This window comes from Camelus bactrianus, chromosome 5 (genome assembly GCF_048773025.1).
Source record: "Camelus bactrianus isolate YW-2024 breed Bactrian camel chromosome 5, ASM4877302v1, whole genome shotgun sequence".
Taxonomy (NCBI): Eukaryota; Metazoa; Chordata; class Mammalia; order Artiodactyla; family Camelidae; genus Camelus; species Camelus bactrianus.
Window position 1 is genome coordinate 101,476,478 of NC_133543.1, and position 25,980 is coordinate 101,502,457.

Consider the following 25,980-nt stretch of genomic DNA (forward strand, 5'->3'; position numbering starts at 1 on the left):
GTCTGACCAAGAGTGGACCAAGCATCAGATAAATTATGCTGTAGCCACAAAGTGGGGTGTCGCGTAGCTGATGTAAGACAAGACCAGTCTATGAGCTGATGTGAAACACTGTCCAAGATATAGTATTAAGCCAAAGAGCGAGGGGCTAGAACAGTATATACGCTAGTTACCATTCATGTCAGAAAAGCGGAGTGTATTTTTGTGAGCGTGTGTGCACGTATCTGCTCATCCCGACACACACACACACGCACAGAGCAGGAGGCCGTGTGTAGCTTCCAGAAGTGCCAGGCTGGAGCCTGTGGACTCTGCAGCGACCCACAGGGGCCCGCTGGGTGCAGAGTCGAGGGCGCCTGTGAGCTGGGCTCAGCCCGCTGGGGAGGGAGGACAGCCTGGATCCGGGTACCCGAGGAGGGTGGCTGATGTGAGCCACGTGGCACAGAGTGAAAACCCAGCCCTGGGACTGGCAGGAGGCCACTGTTTGGAGAAAACAGGGTGACCAGGCTGGGAGATCACACCTCAGTGTGAGTATCCTGGGGCAGAGCGCGCACCTGGGGGTGGTATCGGGGCCAGCTTTACCGATCTTTTAAGACTCGAGTGACCCCGAAGCCGCACTGTTCAGTGTACTAGTCACACAAGCCACCGGCGGCCTTTTAAGTCAGCGTTAAATAGAAACCCGGTTTCTCGCGGCGTCAGCCCCGTTTCAAGTGCTCAGCGGCCACGCTGCCCCCCACCCCCCGCCGCCGGGACGGCACCCCCCCCCCCCCACCGGCCCTGCGGGGCGGGCCGCTCTGAGGCACAAGGACGCGTTAGGGTTCTGTCGGTTAATGGCTGACCGTTCCCGAAGCTTCACCGCAGCGGGTCTGTACGCGCTCTGGAAAGTGTGAAAACAGAGACCAAGAGAAACGGTGTCGTCTCCTGTGAACGATTTCATAATGTTTATTTCTTGACAATCAGGATTTTCATTGCTTGACAATCCAGATCTGTTGTTTTGCAATGACCATCAAATCCTGGAGCTTTGAAATGCTCTTCTTGGGCCCTGACCGTCCCATGACGGGCGGAAGAAGGGGCTCAGTGGCCACGCGGGGGGGACGCACGTTTAAGCGCTGCCTGTGCTGAGGCCAGGGAGTCTGCCCACCTCTCAGGCCGCTCTGAACCTTGGCCAGGCAGTCCGGAGTGGGTCAGGGGAGGGCAGGCCGGCAGCCCGCACACCCTGGGGTGCCTTTGGTGTGCGAAGGCTAATGTTTGGCAGCGCACTTGGAAAGGGGAGTTTGCTCAAGAGGACGGATGGTTTCTAGTTTGTGTGGAACATACCCAGAGCACAGGGTTGCTTCCTGTTCTAATTTGTGTCCCTCTTCTGTACAGACCCAGGCTGGGGGGCGTGTGCTGGTGGCCAGAAGACAGCTGGGAACCACTAGCCATTTGGGGCATTAAAGATCAAATTCCAGGAACGCCTAGAGACCCAGTTTGGTCCATAGAGTCCAAGACCGCGCGGCTCTCTGTGGTGTAGTCAAACCCTGTCCAAGAGTTCATCTGCATTAAATTTAACTCAACGTGCCCCACTTCAGTTTGTCTCCATCCTTTGATTATGTTCTCAGCACAATTTAGAAGTGGGTTACCCACTATCTTCCACCAAATAAACTTTCATATTCTTGCAAAATTTAGTCTTTTGAAACTTACCTTTCTACTCTTTCATTTTTTTGTTATTTCTTTATTTAGGGTTTCCCATCTCCTATTTCTCGCCCATTTTTATGTTGTAGTTTTCATCCAGCCATTGGTCTGCCAACGTCCCAGTGCTTTTCAAGAGCAGTGAACTGGGAACTAGGAGGCAATTATTTCAGTTCCAGTGTTCCAAAGATTAGCTGTGTGCCCCTGGGCCTTATGTCCCCATCTTCAAACTTAGAAAATTCAGTTAATTTTTAAGATCTTTTTCAGTTCCAGCAAACACATTACTGAGTCAGTTCAAGAAAAGCAGCTTTTATTCCATTCCATATCACATATTAATAGCACAAAGAATTAATTTATTAAAACACGTGCAAGAGAACGTGCAGTACGTACGGGTCAGTAAAAAGCAAGTAGTGCCGGTGGTGGCCTGAACTTACTTGTTGTCAGATGAGAGTATTTCTTAACCATCAAAATTTAATTTGGCAACTAGTCCTGATGAGATGAAGTGTCCAGCTTGGAAAGGCTGGCGAGTGTGTGAAGAGTGGACTCGGTCACACACAAACTTTACACAGATTGAGAAACAGTTACGAGCTCTAGAAACAGTCGCTGTGGACAAGCAACTTGGTGGACAGCCTGGAAGGGTCTCGCTGAGCCAGGGCAGGGCTGATGGGCTTGGGGCCTGGGCGCGGCCGTCTTCGCACAGGCGACGGTGAACCTCCGTGTGGGAGAGTCGGGGCCGCCTCCACCCCTGAGTGAGACTCGAGCTCGGCCCCTCAGGAAGGCACTACTTTTTCTTTTTCTCTGTTTCCCTTTTGTTTCCTTTCTTTTTCCCTTTGTCCTTTTCATTTTCTGCGTTACCTCCCGTTAACGCCAGGGCTCGCTTCCTCCCCATCGGGGTTTTGGCGTACCAGACCTGAAATCAAACAGGTGCTCAGGAAAACAGCAGAGGGACGGGAGTCCCTGGTATACCCTTAAAAACAAAGACACGCTTGCTGAAACGAAGGGGAAGCAGCCATTAAACACTGGACATTTAACATACGTCCAATACAGGTTCTTTCTCAGTAGGTTTACCGACCTGCATTTCTACACAATTTGAAACTTCTACCTCAAGGGGTTAACAGTTAGAGAATCACTGGTCAAATCTAATCAACAATCCTTCCCAACTCAGTCACCCGGCTTCCTGGGGATCTTGCTCGGTCCAGAAAGTATGGGTTTCCTGGTAACGTGAGTGGCTCCCATGGGTCACACGTGGCCACTAGAAGCTGGACCGGTGACCGTGGGTGAATCTCAGGAGGACATTCAAACGCCCTGAGGGAGACTGTTGAAAACATGGCCGATACCAGAGCCAAGTAACTAAGCACTTAATGATCACAACGGAGTTTCGGCTCTGTTCTTTTTAAGCTGTGTGACCTGGAACAAGTCATTTTGCCTCTTGTGTGTTTTTGCTTTTGTTTGTTTTTGTTTTTTGGCCGCTGTAGCAAATTTTCACAAAATTAGGGGCTTAAAGCAAAGCACTTATCATTTTACAGTTCCGGACGCCCAAAATGGGTCTCACGGGGCTAAAACCAAGGTGTCCGTGAGCTGTGTTCCTCTCTGGAGCCCCGGGGGGATCTGCTCTCTTGCCTTTTGTAGTCTGCAGAGGCCACCTGCTCCCCCGCTGCGGCCGCCTCCGCCTTCCCGCCAGTAATGCTGGGCTGCCCGCAGCGCCCGTGAGTCTTCCCCCCGCGGTCTCTCCGTTCTCTCTTCCGACGCCCTCTTCTACCTCTTATGATTACACTGGACTCATGAGGATAAGTCAAGGTAATGTGCCTTAAGGTCGGCTGATTAGCAGACTGACTCCATCTGAAACCTGAATTCCCCTTTGCCATGTAACCTAACATACGCCCAGGGTCCAGGGACTTGGATGTAGACATCTCTGGGGAGCGTTCCACGCCTCACTGTAAACTCAGTGTCTTCGTCTGCAAAACGAGAATAGTGAGGACTAACTGAGCTGACAGGGGGCCCGGCGTACAACAATCACAAGTATTGGCCCACATTATTATGACAATTACATCGTCACCATGACACTTTTTCTCCATCGTGTCCGCGGAGCAGGGTACACATGTTTGGAGAATCTGCAAGACCTTGGTCGGACACACTGTCAGAAGCACAATTAGGTGAGATTTCTCAGGGCAGAAATGGTAGACCTGTTTGCCAGCAGCCTCAGCCACGGAAGCACGTTACTCAGCAGAGTGATGGTGCTGTTCCGTCTACCCATCTGCTCAGTACATTTGCCACTAAACAATGAACTGAACACCTAGATGCGGCAGGCGCTGTGCCAAGCGCTGGGGCGCCGGCAGGAGAGGAAGGGGTGGGGGAGGGTGGGGCTGGTGGTGATGCTGGTAAAATGATGAAAAAAATTGAATGAAATGATCACGTGTGCCAAAAACACCTGTGAGAAGCATATGCGTTCTCATCTCAGGTTATAAAGTGGTGGCATTTCCTTCTTTTGCTTAGTGTGATGGGTTACAGTTCCTGGACCTCAAGCACCTGTAACACACAGAAAAACGTCTAGAAATCATTTCAGAAAATTAAAAACTATTAAGAGAAAGGATGGATTTTAACACTTCGCTCCTCAAAATAAGGACGAAAATTATTACTTTAGAAAGGAGGAAAATACCCCAGGAGCTTCTGAAAAGAATATATCACTTGAAGAGGATAAATAATTTCTAAAATTTTATTTATTTATTTTTTGAGCTGTCATTGATTTTGCACATTTTTTAACTTATTTTTTTGTTTTTTTTTGGGGGGTAGATAATTAGGTTTGTTTATTTATTTGTTTGTTTGTTTATTAATGGAGGTACTGGGCAATGAACCCAGGACCTTGTGCCTGCTAAGCACGGGCTCTCCAATGAGCTATATCCTCACCTAAGGATAAATACTTCAATTAACACTAACAAGGTTTAAATAGGTAACAAGCACATTAATTTAGATGCTTGGCACAAACTCCAGCTTGGAGTTGGAAATATTTCTTTTGAGTTCTACTGGAGCCAGAAACTCAGGAAACTATGGCTGATGACCCTGGTTTGGTCTGTTACCTGTTTTTGCAAATAAAGTTTTATTGGAACCCAGCCGCACCCATTCATTTACATACTTCATACGGATACCTCTGTGCTACGATGCAGATAAACGGTTGTGACAGACGCCACGTAGCTCTCACAGCCTAAGATACTCACTCTCTGGCCCTTTATGGAAAAAGTTTGTCAACCCTTATGCAGATCATGATTCTGGGGGTCAGTATGGTGACTACTTTCAACCTCCACTGAAGCGTCAGGGGCACAGCAGAGGGAAGCACAGCTTTAGAGCTGGTGGAAGAGTGATGCGTTGTCAAGAGAATTTTCCCAGTCTCCAGGGGGCTTTCAGACATAGGAGGCTTGAGCGAGAATTCCAACTCTCATTCTGGTGACTGACTGTGTGGCCAAGGATGTGGTGGACATAATCACATGGGTACAATTCTCCTCTCTTCTCTTCCCAGTTGGCCAAGGAAACTACCTTCAGGTCCAGAAGGAATGCAGTTATATTCATTTTTATTAAAAGGATTTTGAGGGGTGCTTGCTGGCCTGGGAACCAGGGATGGGGCCCCAGCGGTGACTGCCTGGAGAGGGCACATGATGCTCCAATACATCTTTTCCTCTGATTAAAGAGGAATTCGGAGGAATTGATTCTCAAAGTTTCCTCCAGATCTAAAAATCTCTGTGAACATCCCAGAATGTATTCAAAAATTAGAAAACTCAGTTTTGGTGAATTCTCTCATGATTTCCTGTGGCAAGTGCACTGAAAGATGCGGGTGTCACAGCAAATACGAGGCAAAATCACCGTACGCTACTTAGGGGCTGCTTGTCTCCATGCAAAACTTGTTCCATTATGTGAATTAGGAAGTAAAAACCAGTGAGAACCAGGAGAAGAGTGAGTGTGTGTGAGTGTGTGTGTGTGTGAATCCAATGGTTTTGAAGCTGTTACTCAATTCTGCAATTTGGCTGTTAATTTAGAAAGTCACGGATCATGATTTCCCTAAAATTTGGAAAATGCACGCTTTACTGATAAGGCCAGAAAGATATTATGACCCCCTAATTCCAAGTTTTCAAACCTCATTGGAGACAGCAGCATTCAAGTCATGAAACTCAGGAGACTGGAGGGAGGAGGCAACACGACAAGTGTCTGCCGCTAAGACCTGGCCAGACGGGGCTGTGTTTACCTTAAAGCTCTCTTCTTCCTCTTGGTAGACGGGGCTCATGCTGGTGAGCGCGGTGATGAACTCCACGGCGGTGAGCGGCTTACGAGCCTGCTGCCGGATTCTCCGCTCCGTGAGCACCTCCTTCACCACCTGGACGATGTGCCCCTGGGTGAAGCCGTCGGAGATCTTTGCTAGGCAACTTACACTCAGGGCATCAGTGATGACTCCTTTGTTGCGCTGAATGATCTGCTTCCACAAAACTGTTGTAGCCAAGGTGGTGGAAAAGACAGAGAAGGAGTCACCCCAGAGAGAGCAGCATTAACCTGTTCTCAGAGCAAAGTTGCATCTCACCCCTAAACACACATTTCTCCAAGAAAATACCCAGATGGTCAACAGGCACATGAAAAGATGCTCAATATCACTAATTATTAGAGAAAAGCAAATCAAAACTACAATGAGGTATCACCTCACACCAGTCAGAAGGGCCATCATCAAAAAGTCTACAAGTAATAAATTCTGGAGAGGATGTGGAGAAAAGGGAACCCCCCTACACTGTTGGTGGGAATGTAATTTGGTGCAGCCACTATTGAAAACAGTATGGAGATTCCTAAAGAAACTAAAAATAGAGTTACCATATGATACAGCAGTCCCACTCCTGGGTATATATCCAGAAAAGATGAAAACTCTAATTTGAAATGACATATGCACCCCAATGTTCATAGCAGAACTATTCACAACAGCCAAGACATTGAAGCAACCTAAATGTCCACCCACAGATGACTGGATAAAGAAGTTGTGGAATATTTATACAATGGAATACTACTCAGCCATAAAGAAAAAGAAAATAATGCCATTTTCAGCAGCATGGATGGACCTGGAGATTATCATGCTAAATGAAGTCAGACAGAGAAAGACAAATATCACATGATATCACTTACATGTAAAATCTAAAATATGATACAAATAAACTTATTTCCAAAAGAGAAACAGGATCACAGACATAGAAAACAAACTTACGGTTACCAAAAGGGAAAGGGGGTGGAGGAGGGATAAATTAGGATTTGAGATTAGCAGATACAAACTATTATATATAAACTAGATAAACAACAAGGACCTATTGTAGAGCACAGGGAATTATATTCAGTATCTTGTAATGACCTATAATGGAAAAGAATCTGAAAAAGAACATATATAAAAAACGGAATCACGTTGCTGTAGACTTGAAACATTGTAAATCACTATCCTTCAGTGAAAACAAAAAAGAAAAAAATAAAGAAAAAAATAAAGAAAATAAAAACCTGTCTCACCAAGAAAGGAGAGCACAGGGGATCTGCTCCAAGTTGGTTGTTAATTCAAATGGACAGGGAGCCACCTAACTAAACACTCACCCCTGAGTGATTTTCAAGCATAAGACGTTCATGCTGATGACCTGAGGTCTACAGATGCACGAGTCCCTTGTGAACGGGCAGGGAAAATAAAGCTGGGGTCAGTACAGGTTTAGTGCGGTTCCTTCAAAGATGCTCAGAATCTTTCCATTAACATGGGTGTACATAGCGTTTCAGGAGGTAGGCATTTGACTTGTTTTAGTTATAAAGATCATTTGTTACATTATTTTTATACGTGGATTTGGAATGCAGAGCCCAGTTTCCATTAGCCACTGCAGGGCTCAGTTCCCGTTGGGGTGTGACCCTGGATTACACATCATATTAGACAGAGCCTTATTCTCTGCCCCAACGGCGGCAAACACATGTAGATTGACAGGATCTACCGACGGGCGGCCCGCCGTTGTCTGGGTCAGCGGGACCTGGGGTAACCCAGGCGTTGCACTTGGAGCACAGGGCTGCTGTGAAGATGAACTGTAAGGTGATTCCTAATGTTCACTCCACTTCAGGGACAGAACGCGCTCCTGCATGACACATCCGATAAACGACACTTAGAGCACCACGTCCATCCAGCAGCGAGAGGCTCCGGGGGAGCAAGTGCGCCTCTGCGACTTGCTTAGTTCCATCCAGGCAGCGAGCAAGGGTGAGGGCGCCCCTCGCAGAGCCAGTCCCAGCACCGCGAGGATCTGGGCCAACGTCTCCAAAGCATTTTGGCCTCCTTTGAGGAATATTGGGAACGGTGCTTTAAAAAGGTGAGCATCACTGCGTGATCTCAGCACCGTCAGGGGCGTGAAGTGACCACTTCATCCGGAGACGTCCACCCCAAACACCCGACGAAATGAAAAGGCCCCTTTACTGTCAAGGAGTAGAATGACTTCCAGTGTTACCACGACCCACACCAGAGAGTCTAGCTTTTGAGCCACGAGTTATTTCAATAATTTGCCTCCACTGTCTTTGCTGCAGGGGGAGAGGGGAAGTCTTGGCCCCATGATGGGCTGAACTGCTGGGAAGGGGTACATTGTACCATGAGGCCTGTACTCCTGGTCCACCAACCGTGGAAGGTTCCACATTAAGAATTGAGAGCTGCGGTGAGACCAGGAAGGGCCCCACGGGGACCCAGACTGGCCTAAAACAACACCTACCCCCTTGTCCCGTGTCTACACTGATACTTCCTGGGTGGCTTTACTTGAGCCTGAACCCATCTTAGACAGACCTGTCAAAGTGGGAGCAGGAAGATTTACGTCTCAGGCTGCTGTGAGAAGTAAGTACAAGAATGTATACAAAGAGCTTGGAAGGAACCGTCCTGGCCTGTGGTGGGCACTGTGTTTCTTTAGCTCTGTTACTGTTCTTTTGCAATTTTATTATTACTAGTCATTCCATTTTGTGCCACAGTTTCCTATCGCTACTTAAAACCTCAATTATAAAATATAACACAAAATAAACTACAGAATATTTCTAAGCTTGTTTGTGTAAAGATAGACTGTAGGAGGTGAGGATTACCCTTATCTAAAAATAACTACTGCAGAGTTAGAAACCAGAAATCCGAACCCGTGGTGAAAATCACCGCCGCCACCAGCAGACGGCATCGCCTCCTGTCCACTTCCGTAACCTCAGACCTGCAAACGCGTCTGGGTGGTGGCCTTGGAAGCTGAGACGGGATCACGCTTCACGAGGCAGTCACAGGCGACAACCCCTAGAGCAGAGGACCCAGGAGACCCCCCGGCTGGGAGCCCGGAGCAGCTCCGCTCCTGGGTGCCCACCGGCTGAGTTCCCGCCAGCAGCGCGGACTGCACGGGTCGGGGGTAAGAGGTGAGGGCCAAGGGCTCTGTCCCCTGCCTCCCTGTGACACCGCGAAAGTCACAGCCTTCCAACCTTCAACCTGGGGAGTCTCCACACGTAAAGGTTCATTAATAGTGATGCAAACCCCCCCAAACGCTACAACTGCTTTGGTCTAGTGTGTTCATGTAAACGCACTGCTGCCATTTGACACGTACGAGACTTGGTGTTCATGTGAAGTCCTGGCCAAGATTCCTCCAATACGTAAAACGCGGATGACTTCCCAACACTCACCATGTGCTAACCGGGGTGCGGTCACCGCCGGGGCGGGGCTTGTCCCCTGGCCCCAGGGCCAGAGATCCAGCCTTCTCAGACCCAGGGACGGGAAGGAGGGTCAGGCCGGACTCCCTCCCCGTGCTTGATGGGCTGGACTTACTGGCTTTTACACGAATAGCTTCCACTGTTCTACAAAGCTGTTGGCTCATGGGCTCTTGACCTTTAAAGAGCTGCCAGGGGGCAAAGAGGGGGCTCGAGAGGGAGCCCCACAGGCAGCACGGGAGCCACCAGCAGGCTGCCGAGTCTTTAGCCCAGCGGTGCAGGGGGTGGGGGGAGGAGAAGAGCGGCTTGGGGGCCAGCGATGGGCGGGGTGAAGAGGACCAGAGGCCGGGATTCAGGAGGGCTGAAGGCGGCCGAGGTGCGCTCCGGATGGAGGGCTGTACCCTACTTTCTTCTCTAGGACACAGGAGGCTCCCCAGTTCTTCAGACTGGTCTATGTTCTCTTCCTCTTCTTTAGACTGAACGGAATCTGGTCTCTGGATTCCCGGCCCCCCTTCTGCGCTTCTGGCATTCCACACGGAGTCCGTCCTGGCTAGTGCTCGAGATGACAGAGCACTTTAAATATATTTTCATTTGGGATTTTGCAAGGCGCAAGAGGTGAATAATATGATTTGGATGAGCTCCTGGCCTCCGAGGCCCAGAATTCCAGAAACGCTGAAAGACACGGGCTGGACTCATCCCAGCAGACACGGGGTCCAGGCTGGGGGCCTGTGATGAATTGGTTATTAGTGGAACATACCTCAGGGAAGAGAGGCAAGAGCAGGAAGCATTAGGAACGTGGAGAGGAGGCAGCCCACAGGGGTTTCTGGGGACTAGACACGGCATCAATCAACCTGGGGGTGGATTTTCTATGTAGAGACATTTTGAAGGAAATAGCTTGATTTGGGGAAAGGAGGCAGAGGGTGAATTATATTTGGTAAACCTTAAGGACCGCGTCTCCTCCGGCTGATCCACCCTTCGCTCCTCAGCCCCGCCACTCCCCCGCACGGCCTAGAGGAGACTGAGCGGTTGGATGGTGTGTCTCCACACACCTCCGGCGCTCTGCTGCCAGCAGACAGATGGCCAGGCAAGGGCCCACGTTATGGATTTGCAGCCCATGCTTTATGGGCTGAAGAGACCATTTCTGATCACTGCAAAGACAGGGACAGTCTTTCTTTAAGATAGATGTCCCGGCCACCGTGGCTGTGATGACTTCAAGGCCACTGGGGGAGACGTCGGGCAGCACTGATGATGCCGGCGAGAATGGCGGCCTGAACAAATCACCCACTGAGAAAGGAGTATGAGGGAAGCACGGGGGTTGGTGGACGGAGCCCCGGGCCCAAGACGGTTGCCGCTGCAGGTTTATCATCCGCCCACAGGTGGAGGGATGTTTCTCCTTCCACCCCACGAGGCTGCCGGGAGGGGATTCAGGTTGGAATCTGTCATGTGATCTGAGCCCTTCGAGACGCCTGGCATTTCATCAAAAGAACACAACTGTCCTTGTCATACATCAGTAGCTTCATTTTTAAAGGGCGTATGGTTTTGTCAAACAACAGGAACTATTCAATCCAAAGTCAAGAGTGATGCTCTACCCCCTTGAAATTAACAATACCCTACCTTATTCCTTGAAGATCAACTTAAAACCGTACGTACAATACAGAAAAGAGGAGGGGGGAGAGAGAGAATTGTCTAACCAAGGGGCACGAGAGCGGGAAAGCTGATAAAGCCAGGGGCCTGGAAACCTCTGCACTGACTCCCGGGGGACTGAGAACACTGGTGATCGCCCGGCCCTGTGCTGGCTCTTTCCTTGGCTAAAGGACACATCTCTGCTCCCTTGAACCCTGGTGGGGCCTTGTGAGTCCTTCTGGCCAGTGCAATATGGGTAGAAGAACTGCTGGCCCCTTCTGTCTGGTGCCTAAAGTCTCCTGAGAGAGCATTTACACTATTTCTTTCTTTCTTTCTTTTCATTTGATGCTGGCTGGTTGGAAGGATCCATTGGAGGCCCTAGTGATGGAGAAGCCACTAAGTGGATAGAGAAGTAACTGGGACCAAAGCCTTCCTGTCCTTTGCATGTAACATCAGTTTATGAAGCCATGATCACAGTTTACCCAGACAGAAATGGATGCACCTTGCAGATGGAGTGGCTAATAAGCCAAGTGTTTATAATGTATAGAGGGTAAAGGGTTGTGCTTTTAGCCAATCACATTGACCAGGAGCTTAAGATCAACCAGAAAGGACTGCACATCCCCTCCTGGGTTTTGAAGGCGCTGTTGTGACTAGGGAAGGATTAATAGAAACCAAACCTGACCCAGTAATTTTATCAGCAATGCTAACCAGCTACCACGTCTTCACTCCCGCCGTCTCTACCACAACCACCGCCGTGACCACCATCGACTCCATCACCACTGTGCTGCTGCCCCCACCGCCTCCATTTCCAGCTCCATCACCGTCTCTAAACACGATCTACCACTGCCCTCCAGCACTACGGGCAATGAAGTCTACCCTCAGTGGGCTGCACCTGCAGTGCTCGCACCCTGTGTGGCCCACTGTCCTTGAACCTGGGCTGGCCCTGCGACTTGCCCTTGACCAGCAGAGTGTTGTGGAAGTGACCCTGTGACTTCTGAGTCTGGGTCACAAGAATCCTCCCAGCTTCTGCCTCAACCTCTTGAAACGTCTGCTCTGAGGACGCCCCCTCTGGGGACCCAGCTGCTGTGCTGTGCAAGGCCACGGGGAGAGGCCGGGTGTAGGAGGTCTGGTCCCCAGTGCCAGCTGAGCTCCCAGCTGGCAGCCAGCAACGAGTCTAGTTGTGGAAGAACTGTCTTGGATATCCAGCCCTGTCTTCAGATGACTGGGGCCGTCTGACTGCAGTATCATGAGACACTTCAGGGGGACCCACATCTGAGCCCAGTGGACCCTGAGAACCACGAGAGGCATCCTTTGTTGTTTTAAGCCACTGGAGAGGCCTGTTGCACAGCAACAGATAACAGAAACAACCACCTGCACACCTGCCAGTTCCCCGTGCCATTTACCAGCTGGCCACTTAAGCACTCCTCCTCCACCGCCACCACCGTCTTCTCCCTTCCCTCTCCTCCTCCTCCACCATCTTTCCCCTGCTTCTCTCCTCTAGCACCACCCCTGCTCTTTGGGGAGCTGAGACAGTTCTGGGTGTCCTGCTAACCGCCCCACAGAAAGGTCACAACAGCCCCATGAACTAAACAGGTCTCCTACTTCACAGATGAGAACTTGGAGGCTCAGAAGGTCAGCAGCTCAGCAAGGTCATGAGCTATTCAGAACCAGGTTTTGCCAGAGCTCACATCTCTTCCTAATTCATTACACTGCCTCCCAGTGTCCGTTTTTTGTATTGTTCCCATTTAAAAATACAATTCAAAAGTGGACCTTGAATCCATCCAAGACAAAGACATAAAAATGTAAGCTCTTGCTGTGGTCAGTGTTTAAATCGGTCAACATTCTCTTGGACTAACATTTTGAAACGGGAAAAAGAAAAGCTGTAGAGCTGGTGACAAGAAATATGGCTGTAGGAGAATGACTCCATCACCACGGGTGCAAGATGAGTGACCTTAACTACCTGTCAAAAGGACAATCAGCACCGGGGCCCGGAGTAGTCACCCCTGTCTGGTTGCCTTTTGTCTTGGGTGGAAGGAATTATGTTAATAAGAGAGCAGAGATGTGCGTTTTGTTCTTAGACCTGGTGTTTACACTTATGACTCCATCACAGGGATGGTCACTGGGCGACCAAGGCCCACCTGTAGGCCAGCACAGGATGGCTCAGCCTTTGCTGTTGCACATGACAAGGGGTGAGGGGTACTTGCCGAATCTGGAAGCGTAGTCTGGTCTGGGAACCAAAATAATTTTTTGGTAAACTCTGCAAAATGGTTGAAGTTCAGCGTCGAAAGGTCGCTGTGTTGTCCCCACGATCAGAATTCTATCGTCTGGTTTCAGGAGCTTCAGGATTTTGGGAAGCTGTTTTTTCAGGCGTTTAGGTTCCATCTGGGAGAAAAAGAGGGGGAAAAATGAGCCTGCATCTAGAAAAGAGAACTAATAACGTAAGAAAATGTACCCTGTGATGCATGTGCAGCATAACGCCTGTCAAAGTGATTCCAGGGCTCTGATAAACACACTTTCTTAGAGCTCGTCCTGGGCCGGGTCTTGGGACATGGCTCCTGGTCCGGGTGGTCCAAATCGCAGGCACTTCCCTTCCTGGAGCCTGGTGTTCAGATTTGGAAAGGGGGAAGGAAGGAAGCACCTGACTGAATATTCGAGCCCCGTTAACCTTAAGAACGGGAAACTGGGCGGATTTCCAAGCGGAAGGAAGCTGGCTGGGATTGAGAATCAGTTTCTAGTGTGTTCCTCCGAGCTGTTTTGAAGGTGAACTCAAGAATTCCTTTGCTGGCTGCGGTGACAATGAAGGACTGGGGTCCTCGCTCTCCTGTCTGAAAACACCCAGCTACAGAAGGGTGTGAAAGTTCTCCCTCTGAAGCACTGGCTGCAGTGTGAGTCTGTGTTAGTTCGGTGTAATCTCAGCTGATGAGGGGCGGGAGCCGGACGCCAGGTACCCTGGGCAGGATGACTTCCTGCCCTGGAGGGTCAGACTTGGCCACGCCGCCACGGCAACACATGGGCTTTAACTCAACCAGGACTCGCGCAGGGAGAGAACAGGGAGTCGCTGGGGTGACAGAGCCCCCACAGAGACGCCCAGGCACAGTTGGGCCTCCTTTGCTCCCATTTGGCTCAGGGACAACTGAGCCAGAAAGCTAAGGAGCCCATCTTTCCTGGGGCTTTTCTGGAGCCGCCCGAGCATCCACGAGCTGCTCCGTGGAGATGGGGTCGCCTGTTTGGTCCTGTGTGTCCTGCACACCTGGCCAGGAGCCAGCCCTGCACGCCTGCCTGGAGGAGGGGGCCGGGGACATCTAGGGAAGGGAGTGGGCATGTGATAAATTCCACCCTTGGGAACAAAAGCGAACTGCAGGGTCCTGGAACCCCAGTGGGTGTGGGGTGACAGAGTCATGCACGGCTGCAGGGCCTTTGGGATGGGGACACTGTGCTGAAAACCTGCTCCCTGGGAGACCCTTTGGCCCACCCCCTGCAGAGCTGGGAGTCAGAACCCTGCCGGCCAACCTGCTGCGCGGAGGGCGGGGTAGGGACCAGCCAGGGAGGGAAGGGGCTGTGGCCGCGCTGGGGCTGCAGTGCTGAGCCCCTCCTTTCTTCCCCCTTTTGATCAGCAGAAAGGCCCAGTTCCGTGTCTGGATTGACAAGGCGCAGGGAAAAGACTGGAAGAGACAGAGCAGGACCCTGGGCTGAGGGCCCGACTGGAGGAAAGCCCCGTGGGAAGTTGCTGAAACCTTTGGCTCCAACGAGGCAGGAGACTGGGGGCTCGCCTGGACCTCCTGGGACGGGACACACGTCATCCTTGCTCACTACTTCTTCTGCCCGGGCTGGCTGTAAACCTTCAAGTTCAACAGCGTGTACTGAGTGTGTCCTTGTTCCAGGGCCCGCTCTCATGCCTGACATGGACTTCCTCACCTCATCTCCACAGCCTCCCCAGGAGCAGGACACTCTCCCTCCGGAGACGCTGGCCTGAGGCACCGGGAGGCTGAGTGACCCAGAGTTAGCGTGCAGGACCCCGGCTGTGAACTCGGAGGCGGTGATGCCTCCCCCTCCCCCTCCCCCGGGGTCCCTGCCTCTCGGGGGTGGGGGATGTGCCCGGGCCCTTGCTTGTCCCCCTCAATTCCCTTCTCATACAGGGGTCTAACCCAGTTGAGGCCTGTAATGGAGACTTAAAAATATATTTATTGTTATATATTTTGCTATATGTTATATTATTATATTTACATCATTATAATGTATATCAACTTTTTTGATATATAATTCACATACTACACAATTCACCTACTTAAAATGTAAGATTCGGTGGTTTTTAGGATATTCAGTGTTGTGCAGACATCATCACAATTAATTTCAGATCAATTTCATGTTCATCACCCCCAAAAGACTGTACCCATTAGCAGTCACTGCCCAGTTACCCCCAACCCCCGCCTCTGATCCGAGGCAACCACTAATCTACTTTCTGTCGCTACAGATTTGCATGTTCTGAGTATTTCATAAACAGAATCATACAATATGTGTGTGTGTCTGGCTTCTTTCAGGTAGCGTGACGTTTCGAGGCTCACCATGCTGTGGCGTGTTTTAGTACTTAATTGCTGCATGATGTGCATTGCACAGTTATGCTGCGTTTTATTTCTCTGTTCATCAGTTGGTGGACACTGGGGTTGCTTCTACTCTTTGGCTATTGTGAATACTGTCGCTTTGAACATTGGTGTGCAGGATTTTGTATGGACTAATGTTTTCATTTCTCTTGGGCATGCACACAGGCATGGAATTGCTAGGTCACGTGGTAACTCTATGTTTAACCTTTTAAAGAAATACCAGACTGTTTTCCAAAGTGTCTGCACTGTTTTACAATCCTAGCAGAGAGCAGAAGATTGAAGTTTCTCCACATCCTTGTCAACACTTGTTACGGTCTGTTCTTCTTTTTTTCCCTTTTATTTAGCCATCTTGGTGGATGTGAAGTGGTACCTCACTGTGGTTTTGAGTGTATCTCCCTGGCAGCTAATGATGTTGAGCGTCTTTTCATGTGCTTCTTGGCTACTGGTATATCTTCTTTGGAAAAATGTCTATTCAGATCCTTTGCCCATTTTTAAATTGAGTTATTTGTCTTTTTATTATTGAGCTGTAAGAGCTTCTACACGTTATAGATGCAAGTCCTTTGTCAGATAGATGATTTGCAAATACTTCCTCCCGTTCTGAATTGTCTTTTCACGTTCTTGATGATGTCTTTCACAGCAAAACCATTTTTAGTTCTGATGAGGTTCAATTTAACTTTTCTTTTGTTGCTTGTGCTTTTGATGTATGCCAGACACCATTGCTTAATTCAAGGTCACCCAGAGTTATGCCTCTATTTTCTTCTAAGGGTTTTACAGTTTTAGCTCTTACTTTCAGGTCTGCGATGCATTATTGGTTAACTGTGTGAGGTAGGGGTCCAACCTCATTCTTTTGCAGGTCCTAGCACCATTTGTTGAAAAGACTGTTATTTCTCCATTGAAATGTCTTGACACTTTTGTCAAAAAAATCAATTGATCATAAATGTGAGGGTTTATTTCTGTACTCAGTTCTATTCCATTGATCTGTCTGTCTCTCCTCAGACCAGTGCCGTGCTGTCCTGATTGCTGCAGCTTTGTGGTAAGCTTAGAAATCAGGAAGTATGAGCCTTCCAAGTCTGTTCTTTTCAAGACTGTCCTGGCCATTCTGGGCACCTTGAATTTCCATACAGATTTTAGGATCATCTTGTCAGTTTCTGCAAATAAGCCAGCTGCAATTTTGTTGGAGATTGTATTGAATCTGTAAATCAATTTGGGACTTCTTGCCATCTTAACAATATTAAGTTTTTCAATCTATGAACATGATGCATCTTTCCATTTATCCAGATCTTTAACTTCTTTCAACAATGTTTTTGTAGTCTTCAGAGTAGAAGTCTTGTACTTCTTTCGTTAAATTTATTCCTAAATATTTTATTTTTTGATATTATTATAAATGCAATTGTTTTCCTTAAAAAATTTTTTTTAGAACCAGTAGTAATCTTTTTTTTTTTTTTTTTTTAGTTAAGGCACTGGGGTTTGAACCCAGGACCTCATGCACGCTAAGCACGCACTCTACCAGTGAGCTAGACCTCTCACCCCCGAATTGTTTTTTTTTTTTTTTAACATTTTTAAATTGAGTTATAGTCATTTTACAATGTTGTGTCAAATTCCAGTGTAGAGCACAATTTTTCAGTTATACATGAACATACGTATATTCATTGTCACATTTTTTTTTCGCTGTGAGCTACCACAAGGTCTTGTGTATATTTCCCTTTGCTACACAGTATAATCTTGTTTATCTATTCTACATTTTGAACTCCTAGTCTGTCCCTTCCCACCCCCCACCCCCTTGGCAACCACAAGTTTGTATTCTATGTCTGTGAGTCTGTTTCTGTTTTGTATTTATGTTCTTTTTTTTTTTTTTTAGATTCCACATATGAGCGATCTCATATGGTATTTTTCTTTCTTTCTGGCTTACTTCACTTAGAATGACAATTGTTTTCTTAATTTTAATTTGAATTGCTTTCATTGCACGTGTATAGAAGCAAAGTGCTCTTTGTGTATGGATCTTATATCCCACCCTGCAAACTTGCTGAAACTGTCGATCAGTTCTAGTGCTGTTTTAGTGAATTCCTCAGGATTTTCTGTACACGAGATCACGCCATCTGCAGACAGAGGTAGTTTTAGTTCTTCATTTCCAATATGGATTTTTTAATTTATATTTCTTCCCTAACTGTCCTGGTGAGGCCCTCCAACATACCTTGGATAGAAGAGGCGACCGCTAGGGGAGGCGCCCAGTGTTTCACCAGTAGGTATGACGCTTGCTGCGGGGTTTTCTAGTTGCCCTTTATCAGGCTGAGCAAGTTTCCTTTTTTTTTAATCACGAAGCGGTGCTGGATTTTGTTAAATGCTTTCTCTGCATCTATTGACATGATGGTGTGGCTTTTGTCCTTTAGTTTAATGACACACTGTATTATATTAGTTGATTTTTGGATGTGAAACCTGGGAAGAATCCCGCTTGGTCTTGGTGTATAATCCTTTTTCTGTGTTGCTGAAGTCCGTTTAGAAGGGACTTTTTGTCACGTAACTCGCAGCAGAGAAAGAGACGGGTTTCTCCAGCAAAATCAGTCCTGCGGACTGGGCCTGAGGCCAGGCCACCGGGCAGCTTCCATGATTTCCTCCCGCACTCCCTGCATCCACAGCCTGCTCCCCACTTCAGGAGGAGCAGCAGCCCCGCAGGACCCCACCTGGGAGGTGCCCGGTGGGGCTTGGGGACAAAGATGAGCTTAAAGGGGCTGCTCCCCAGTCTCCTCCCAGGTCTCTGCAGAAACCTGCCCTTGCTCAGACCCAGGCCTCTGGGCTGTCTGGCGTGGGGAGGGGGGGGGGGTCTGACACCAGCCTTCCCTGGGGCCAGGCTGTGCACAAAATGGAAAAGTTCAACGGAGGAACCCCACAGTAACAGGCGAATGATGGAGCAAACGGTTAAATGCAAAGACTTCCCATCGACACGATCCCAGTCTCAGCTCTGCTCTGAACAGCTGTGTGACCCTGAGCTGTTTACTCAACTTCTCTGTGTCTGCCTGACAAAGTGCTTGATGACAAGTAATTATTCTGAAACCCAAGCGCTTGTAGGAAATCAGTGCTGGGTCTGCTCTGACGGAGAGGAAGGTTTGTAAGGAGGAAAGTCAGAAAACCTGGAGGCTTTGTGATTTGGAGGAAACCAGCAACACTGCCCACAGAGCTCAGAACGATGGTGTCAAAGGCTCCCCCCAGCTTCCACTGCACTCAGTGATCGACTCCAACTGATCATTTCTGAGGAGCCGGCTTCCAGGACCCCCGCCGCTGAGGAGAGCCCTCTGCCGAGGTTCTGCAAGGAGGGCCTCATGGAGCACCTACACCTGTGTCAGGGAAATCCGCTGTGTTTGGACGAGGCGCGGAGAGCGTGAAGACTTTTGGAGTTCATTCCACCAGGGTGGATCCAAAGGTCTCTTACGAAAAGTGGTCATGTTAAAAAAGTAACCTTTGAAAATGCAGGAGGAGCAGTTAAAGTGGTAGGTAGTGAAGGCGGAGGAGAGTTTGGGCAGGCCCTGCCTGAGTTGGCAGCAACGGAGGGGGGAGGTGTCCCACGGGTGACTCTGGGCGATTCCGGTGGGCTGCATGTGAGCCCCGGGGAGAGCTTCTGGTGGCGGGTGGGGCGGGCTCTTGCTGGCTTAGGGATGATTTTTTAAGCTACGAGTTGATGCTCAGGGAGGGTAAAGAGAGAGAAAAGGTCCATGGGCTTGAGACGGAACCTCAGTGAGCACCAGCATATTTAAGGGGTGGCTGGAAGTGCAGGGGGCAGACACAGAGGAAAGTGTTGGCAGGGTCTGAGGAGACCAGGAGAAGGCAAGGCCACGGAGGCTAAAGGAGGAGACAGTTACAAAATGGTGTTCATTGGCAAGGTGGATTTCAAAGAACTTTGTGAGAACAGTGTGTGGAGAGCCCCAAGGGGACAGTGGCGGGTGGGAGACTGAGTGGACATGGTAGGAACAGACTGATCTTCTGTCTGATGGAGAACAGCGCAAGGTGGTGGGGGCAACTGGACATGTGTGGGGTGCATGGGGAGCTGCCCAGAGACTGGTGGAAGGCAGACTGACCCCAGGACCCTGAAGAGGCTGGAGACGGTCACTCTGGGGGCAGAGACACGCTTGCACGGTCTGAGCCCATCCCCAGCAGCGGGGTTGCCATGGTGACAGTGGCACAGTCCCACCTGTTCTGAGGCAGGAGATTACATTGCTATCTGTGTCTCCCGAACATGGCAGGGATGGGTGAACTTAATTAGCCTGCTCGGGTAACAAATGTTGATCCTGGGCCGTGTCCAGAATGACATCTCTGCTGATGGTGAGGAACAGTCCCATTAGGAAGGGATGGAAATGAAAGGTGAGTCGGTTCAGTCAGCACTCCCGGGCGCTTGGGCACCCCCAGTTCCGGTTCAGAGCCGCATCCATCGTGCACGAGACCCGCGTGTTCATCCATCACGCCAGCCAGCATCCCCCCATCACCTGGCAACCTGCACCGCCGCTGCCCCGACCGCGGGACCCACCAGCCCCACACCACTGTATTATTGTGGGCAATTTCAAACGAGCGTCTAACATCTGTGCAGCAGTTTCAGTCTGCTTTTCTACAGTCAGCTCCACAAAACCACGGCAGCAGCAAAGCCCCAACAAAGCAGCTATTCCCTCGTGAAGGCCCTATTGTGATGCCGGGAAGGCCCCTGCTGGATGGGGTAACGGGGGGGTAACGGAGCAGAAAAGGCAGCGGCAGCCGTCCTGCCTCATCCTCTCCTACCTCCGCCTGGTACGCAGACAACTGACCAACTGCTCCCCGCGGACCACGCCGAGGATGGCTCTCCCCCTAGGAGGAGAGGGACAGGGACCTGCCCAGGCCCTGGGGCTCGGCGTTGAGGGAAGGGTTGGGGAAGGGGCAGTCAGGGCTTAGGGCTTCTGGGCCCAGCTCCTTTGGCTCTCAGAGCAGAGGGGCCCACAGGCGGTCTTCAAGATGTGGTCTGGAGCAGCCCGGGGCGAGGAGGGGAGGGGGGCAGACGCGGGTGTGACAGGAGCGTGGCGGGCAGAGCAGGAGGCCAGTGCCGACCGCGGAGCAGCACCCAGACGGGGAGAAGGGACCTGGGCCTGAGTCCCGGCGCGACCCCTGCCCAGCTGTGCACCCTCTCAAGCTTTGTCCTCTCCGGCAAATTGGGGGAAGGCTACCTCCCTCCCAGGGACGCTGGGAGCTTTCTGACACATGCCGTGCGCCCCCAGGGCCTTCTCTGCCTGTCCCCGCCATCACAGGCATCCCCGCACCAGGCAGCTCTGTACTCAGGAGCCATTGCTGCCGCCCGGCCTCCTCCATTGCCTCGCTCCTTATGGCTGGGCGAGCCCTCCCATTTTACCACCTAAAAGGCCTCAACCCAAAGGTGCAAGCATCGAGGGCGGAGTCAGTCACCGTGGGTGAGATCTCCTATCAAAGTGCGGTCCTGGAGTCCCTCAAATCCACCGGGCAGCGCCGGGAGGGGGCGCTCCGTGTCGCGGCTGTGCTTGGTGGGCTCGGCAGCCCTGGCTTGCCTCCTGGTGAACACTGTCCTCTGTGTCTCAGTGCCTCTGGCACCCAGAGGAGGCTTGAGGACAGAGGCCGGGGCGGGTGGTAGAAAGGACGGCAGGCCCCCTGGTGGCCAAGTGATCAACAAGGAGTCGGTAGTGATGCCTCCTGGTCCCTCTCGTCTGCGGAGGCAGCTGATACCTTGGCGTTGGGTGGTCACCTTCAGAAGGTGGAAGTCCAATGCTCAGGGCCGCCCCGGGCCCTGGTGGCCGAGACATTTGGTTAAGGACAGAAGTCAGGGGAGAAGAGCTGGCCCAGCCCTGGCCAGAGTCAGGAAGGCAGCGGCAACCTGCAGTCCTGCCCTCTGCGGGGCAGGCCCAGACGTGGACTTGGAGGCCACCCCCGGGGGTCCCCTCTACCGCACGTTCCTCCACGTGGGCCCTGAGCCTAGACCCGGCACTGTGGGAGGGCTCTGTCTCCGCCTGGGCTGGCTCAGGCCCCCCAGCCAGCCTTGTGGACATTTGGGGACCCAAGGACCCATCTGCTTGTACCCATCAGGCATCCTGAGGTTTTCCTAAGAGCATGATTCACGGTCTTTGGTGCAGTCAGTTCCCCTGACTGGTGACAGACCATTCTTCTAAGGCAGAGGCAGGCAGAATAAACGTCTAGTTTGTCTATAGCAAAGACGGTGCCACCGGAGCCCCTCATTTTCTACAGGAGTAAGACTAGTCGGAGACCGTATCTGCGGGGGTCAGAGATTGTGCTGAGAGGACACCTCGGCTCAGCAAGAGGAGGGCAGGTCCCCGGGGGGGTTCTGGGGACCCGGTCCTGTCTCCTCTCTCCTTCGCCGGCTCCCTGGCCCTTCACACAGACTCCCATGCTGGGAGCATCTACTGAACCGGTTCATTCTCTGCTGTCAGATCTCCCTCAAAGCCCCACCAGCCGTGCCCCGAGAGCTCCTCCGGCCCTCTCAGAAACGGCCGCCACCAATCCGCTTCCTCTCCACGGACTCCTGTGTACAGACGAACAGACAAACTGCTGGTGGCAAACTGACAGCTTGAGGGGGTCATGGGAGAGAATCTGAGAGGGGCTTCAAGAACTCAGAGGCTGATCTCGCTGGAACCCTTCATTTAGATAGTTAAGGAAGCAGAGGCCCAGAGAGGTTAATTTACTCTCCCAGGGACACACAGCCAACTAAGAAAGGCAGAGCAGACCCGGAACCCACATCTCCTTAATTCCCACTCCCCAGACTGATGTCCAGTGGGAGAGTGAGTAGCCCCTGCCCACGAATGGGACAAAGCTTCCGATGACATGGGGTGTGCGACACTGTGGATGGAACATCTTGCATCTCTCTTTAGATTTATGATCTGGTTCGCGGTAACTCCGGCCTTCAAGTCTGCACGCAGGTGGCCTTTTCCTTTAATGTAGCAACTTCGCCAGCAGAGGGAGCTTCCTCCCAGGTTCCCAGCTTAAATAATAAATGAGTCCTCTTAAGAGTTTCTAAAATGACAAGGCAATCAAGGCTCATTTGGAGAAGAAAAGATTGAGCTTTCATTCTTTATCCAAATCACCCCTACCTGCTAAAAATGATGTATAATACATAAGGATCAAAAGTGATTAAAATCTTTATGAATTTAATCTGAAATTCACGGTTAACCATTATTTGCTTTGGTGCAAATTGATGTGGAATAACAATCATGTGTATGTGCAAATTTTTTTTTTTAACTTGTGGGAAATTTGCTGGTGATTTGTGGGGGGAAGTGCCGGGGAGGGGAGCCATTGAAAGGAAAGAAAAGGAGGAAGGAAGCAATTGACCGAGGGCCGCCTGGGGGCCCAAATGTGGTGCCCTTAGCAGCACTACTGACGGCCTTTGTTCATAAACTTCAGGCCTTTTGCTATTTATTATTGTGAACAATAGGAAATCCTAATAATAACTCGTGTGTGTGCCATTCGCTGTGACTGAGCAGAGTTCCCTAGATTGTTTCTCAGCTCCGAATCGTATGTTTGGGTTCCACACGTTCTCTCCCTCTTCTTTCATATTTTTTTTCAATTTCTTCTAAATTATGCCTTGTAAAACCAGACCCTGGATCCTCTGAAACACAGACAAGTGCTTAAGGCAGAGGGATGGACGCCCCTCCGTTTCCTTCCTCCCCTGAAAAAGCAAGACCTTCCTGAAAAGTTGAGGCAGTCCCTGGTACCGAGGAGGGAAAAGAAATGTTGGCCACTATATATAAAAAATAGATTTAAAAACACATTTCTTCTGTATAGCCCAGGGAACTATATTCGATATCTTGTAATAACTTTTAATAAAAAATATGAAAATGAATATGTGCACGTATATGAATGACTGGGATGTTGCGCTGTACACCAGAAATCGACGCATTGTAACTGACTATACTTCAATTAAAAAAAAAAAGAAAAGAAACAGTTGACCAGGAAGCACTCACCTCCCTTTCCGAGTTGGGGACTTTTTTGTAGAAGGTTTTCTCTGCGTCTCCGATCCACACCACAGAGGGCTGGAGCTGGCGGGCCACCTGCGAGGAGAAACGGTTGGTTGTAAAATGCATTTCCCTCTCAGGTACACACGTGACCCCCGGGGACAGCAGGACTTGGCGGTGCCTGGGATGGCTCGGGGACGGCAGGGCGCCGCGGGGCTGCACTGCACCTCCGGCTGTACCCCGCTTCACAGCAGGATGGGGGTAACGGAGGAGAGGTCTGCACGTTCTGCTCCAGAACCCTGAGCCTCCACTCTGACTGGCTTGAAATAAACCAATAGTTTTCTGCCACAAATGCAGGGCACTGGGCCATGAGTTTTAATTACAGCCTAAGCCCGGCTCCCACGTTGATTCAAGTTAGCTTGTTACGAGGAAGGTCGGTTCAGCGCCGGGGCCCCATGGTCTGTTCTTCCCCATGTGGCTATGCCTTTGTGGCCGTGGTTTTGTCTGGAAGGCGGCCCTGAGCCGCTTCGCGGTGAATGGGGCTTCACGCCGGCGCTGGGACTTACCGTGGGCCCGTGAATAATTGCCACAATACCTACCAATCCCTTCAAAGTGTCCCCATTGAGGCGGGAAGCCCCATAAAAAGACGGGCAGGACCCCTAGGCAGGGCCGTTGCTTTCCTCCCAGTAGCGTCCGGTTCCCTGGCCCAGAGCCTCTATCTCACTTTTTGCCTCTAAAGCGGCTAACTTACACCTAGAATTCTATTGGTTCCCTGAGCTCACTTTCCTTCACTCCTGATTGGTTACTACTCTCACTGCTGATTGGTTATTACTCTCACTGCTGATTGGTTATTACTCTCACTTCTGATTGGTCCACTTCCCTAACTTCTGATTGGCCCACTTCCCTAACTTCTGATTGGCCCATTTGTAGTACTTTATTTGCATGGAGCTCACTCCTGATTGGCCTATTTCTACAAAGGTTGTTCCTGGTTGGTAAACTTCTGTTGTACTCTATTTGCATATGATGTTGCAAAGTGTAAAACTGGCAGCCTATAAAAGGCCTGTGTAAACCAACAGACGGGGTCTAGAATTTGAAGCGTTAATTTCTTTGGGACCGTTGGTGTAATAAGCTTGAGTTCTCTGACTCCGTGAGTGCTGCTTGGTCTCTTGCCCGGATTTAGATTGCTGTCACAACTGAGCTGTAACATCGAGCTGTAACACATTTTTCTGCAACACCGTGATCGTGGAGTTCGGGCATTTTTGCAAGAATTTGTGCTTTGTACAAAATTGCTACAGTTAAAAGCTGTCTCCAGCCACTGCTTACACAGAGCTATGTACTCTTAATTTTTACGTCATTAAACATCATTAAGGTAGCAGGTGTGACTTTAAACCGAGACAGACATTTCATAAATGATGGAAAAATCACGGGGAACACTGGCTGAGTCCGTCTCCCCAGCACACATACACCAAGGGAAGCAGAATATGCACGTTCAAAGACACAAGTGGAGTGAGCGAGGTCCCCGTGCTAGTCCGACACCTGGGCTGGCAGTTCCAGCCCCACCCCACACACGCCAGGACATTCACAGAGGAAACAGTACCCACCAACCACTCTTAAGTTGACGTTATTTTTCAGACCCCAAGCCACAGCATGGAGGAACTCTGAACTGCAAGTTTCAATCCCAGGACCTGAGGCAGTGCAGCGGGGCGAGCAGGCCAGGCCTGGGCCATGCGCGTGGCACGGGGTGTCACATGAAAGGTCATGGCCAGCATGGACCCAGTACCTCCTCTGCTTGGAGGACACCGTCTGTGATAACTCATTCCCTCACACTACAGCCTGATGAAGCAAGTACCATGGTTATCACCCGTTTACAGATGGGGAAACTGAGGCTCAAAGACGTGAAGTGTCCTGTCCGAGGTCACACAGCTAGAAAGTCCCAGAAGCAGGATGTGCAGCAGGCCAGGCTGATGGCTGGAAGCAGAGCCACGTCCTCAGGTCCCTTCACTTACTCAAGCCAGACACTTGGGCATCATCCCCTGCCTCACCTCCCATGTCTAGCCATCCCCAAGTCCACCCATCCCCCTCCTAATGCCTCTCAACCCCATCAATGCATCCATTCTCTTGGCTCCTGACTTTACCCCCCAACTTCTTTCCAGCTGGCCCGCCCGCTTAAGTCCCAGGGACCGACTCAAGTACCCCAGGGGCGGGCTCCAAGGAACCATTGTTCCGCTAAAAGCTATTCTGAGTTTTAAGTCAAAAGCTTCCCTAGTTCCAGTCCCTAAAAAAAAAAAAAAAAAAAAAAAAGAGAGATACTGTACATGGAAGGTTTTAAGCTTTCCAGGAAAAAGACACTGTATAATAAATACAGGCAAAATCTTACTCTTTTCCATCACTCTTAAAAAATCTTAGTTTTAGAACTCAAACCAATGGAAAAACAATTTTCCCATAAACAATTGTCTCCCGTCTCA

The 25,980-nt window shown here is 50.2% G+C and overlaps 1 protein-coding gene across 2 annotated transcripts in view; it reads right to left on the reverse strand.

Moving 5' to 3' along the window:
- Positions 1-1,954: 1,954 nt before the first annotated feature.
- The window catches only part of DRC11 (dynein regulatory complex subunit 11), a 149,739-nt gene continuing 125,713 nt past the window's right edge, over positions 1,955-25,980 (reverse strand). The window contains exons 16-19 of one of the 2 annotated variants that reach the window (XM_010948153.3): positions 23,525-23,611; positions 13,179-13,356; positions 5,897-6,135; positions 1,955-2,575 (exon numbers count right to left, since the gene is read on the reverse strand). In XM_010948153.3, the coding sequence (XP_010946455.2) occupies positions 2,447-2,575; positions 5,897-6,135; positions 13,179-13,356; positions 23,525-23,611 (633 nt within the window). In that variant the 3' untranslated portion in view covers positions 1,955-2,446. Of the gene's footprint in view, positions 2,576-5,896; positions 6,136-13,178; positions 13,357-22,345; positions 22,578-23,524; positions 23,612-25,980 lie in introns of those variants that run through there. The other variant, XM_045511559.2, reaches the window with a different exon arrangement.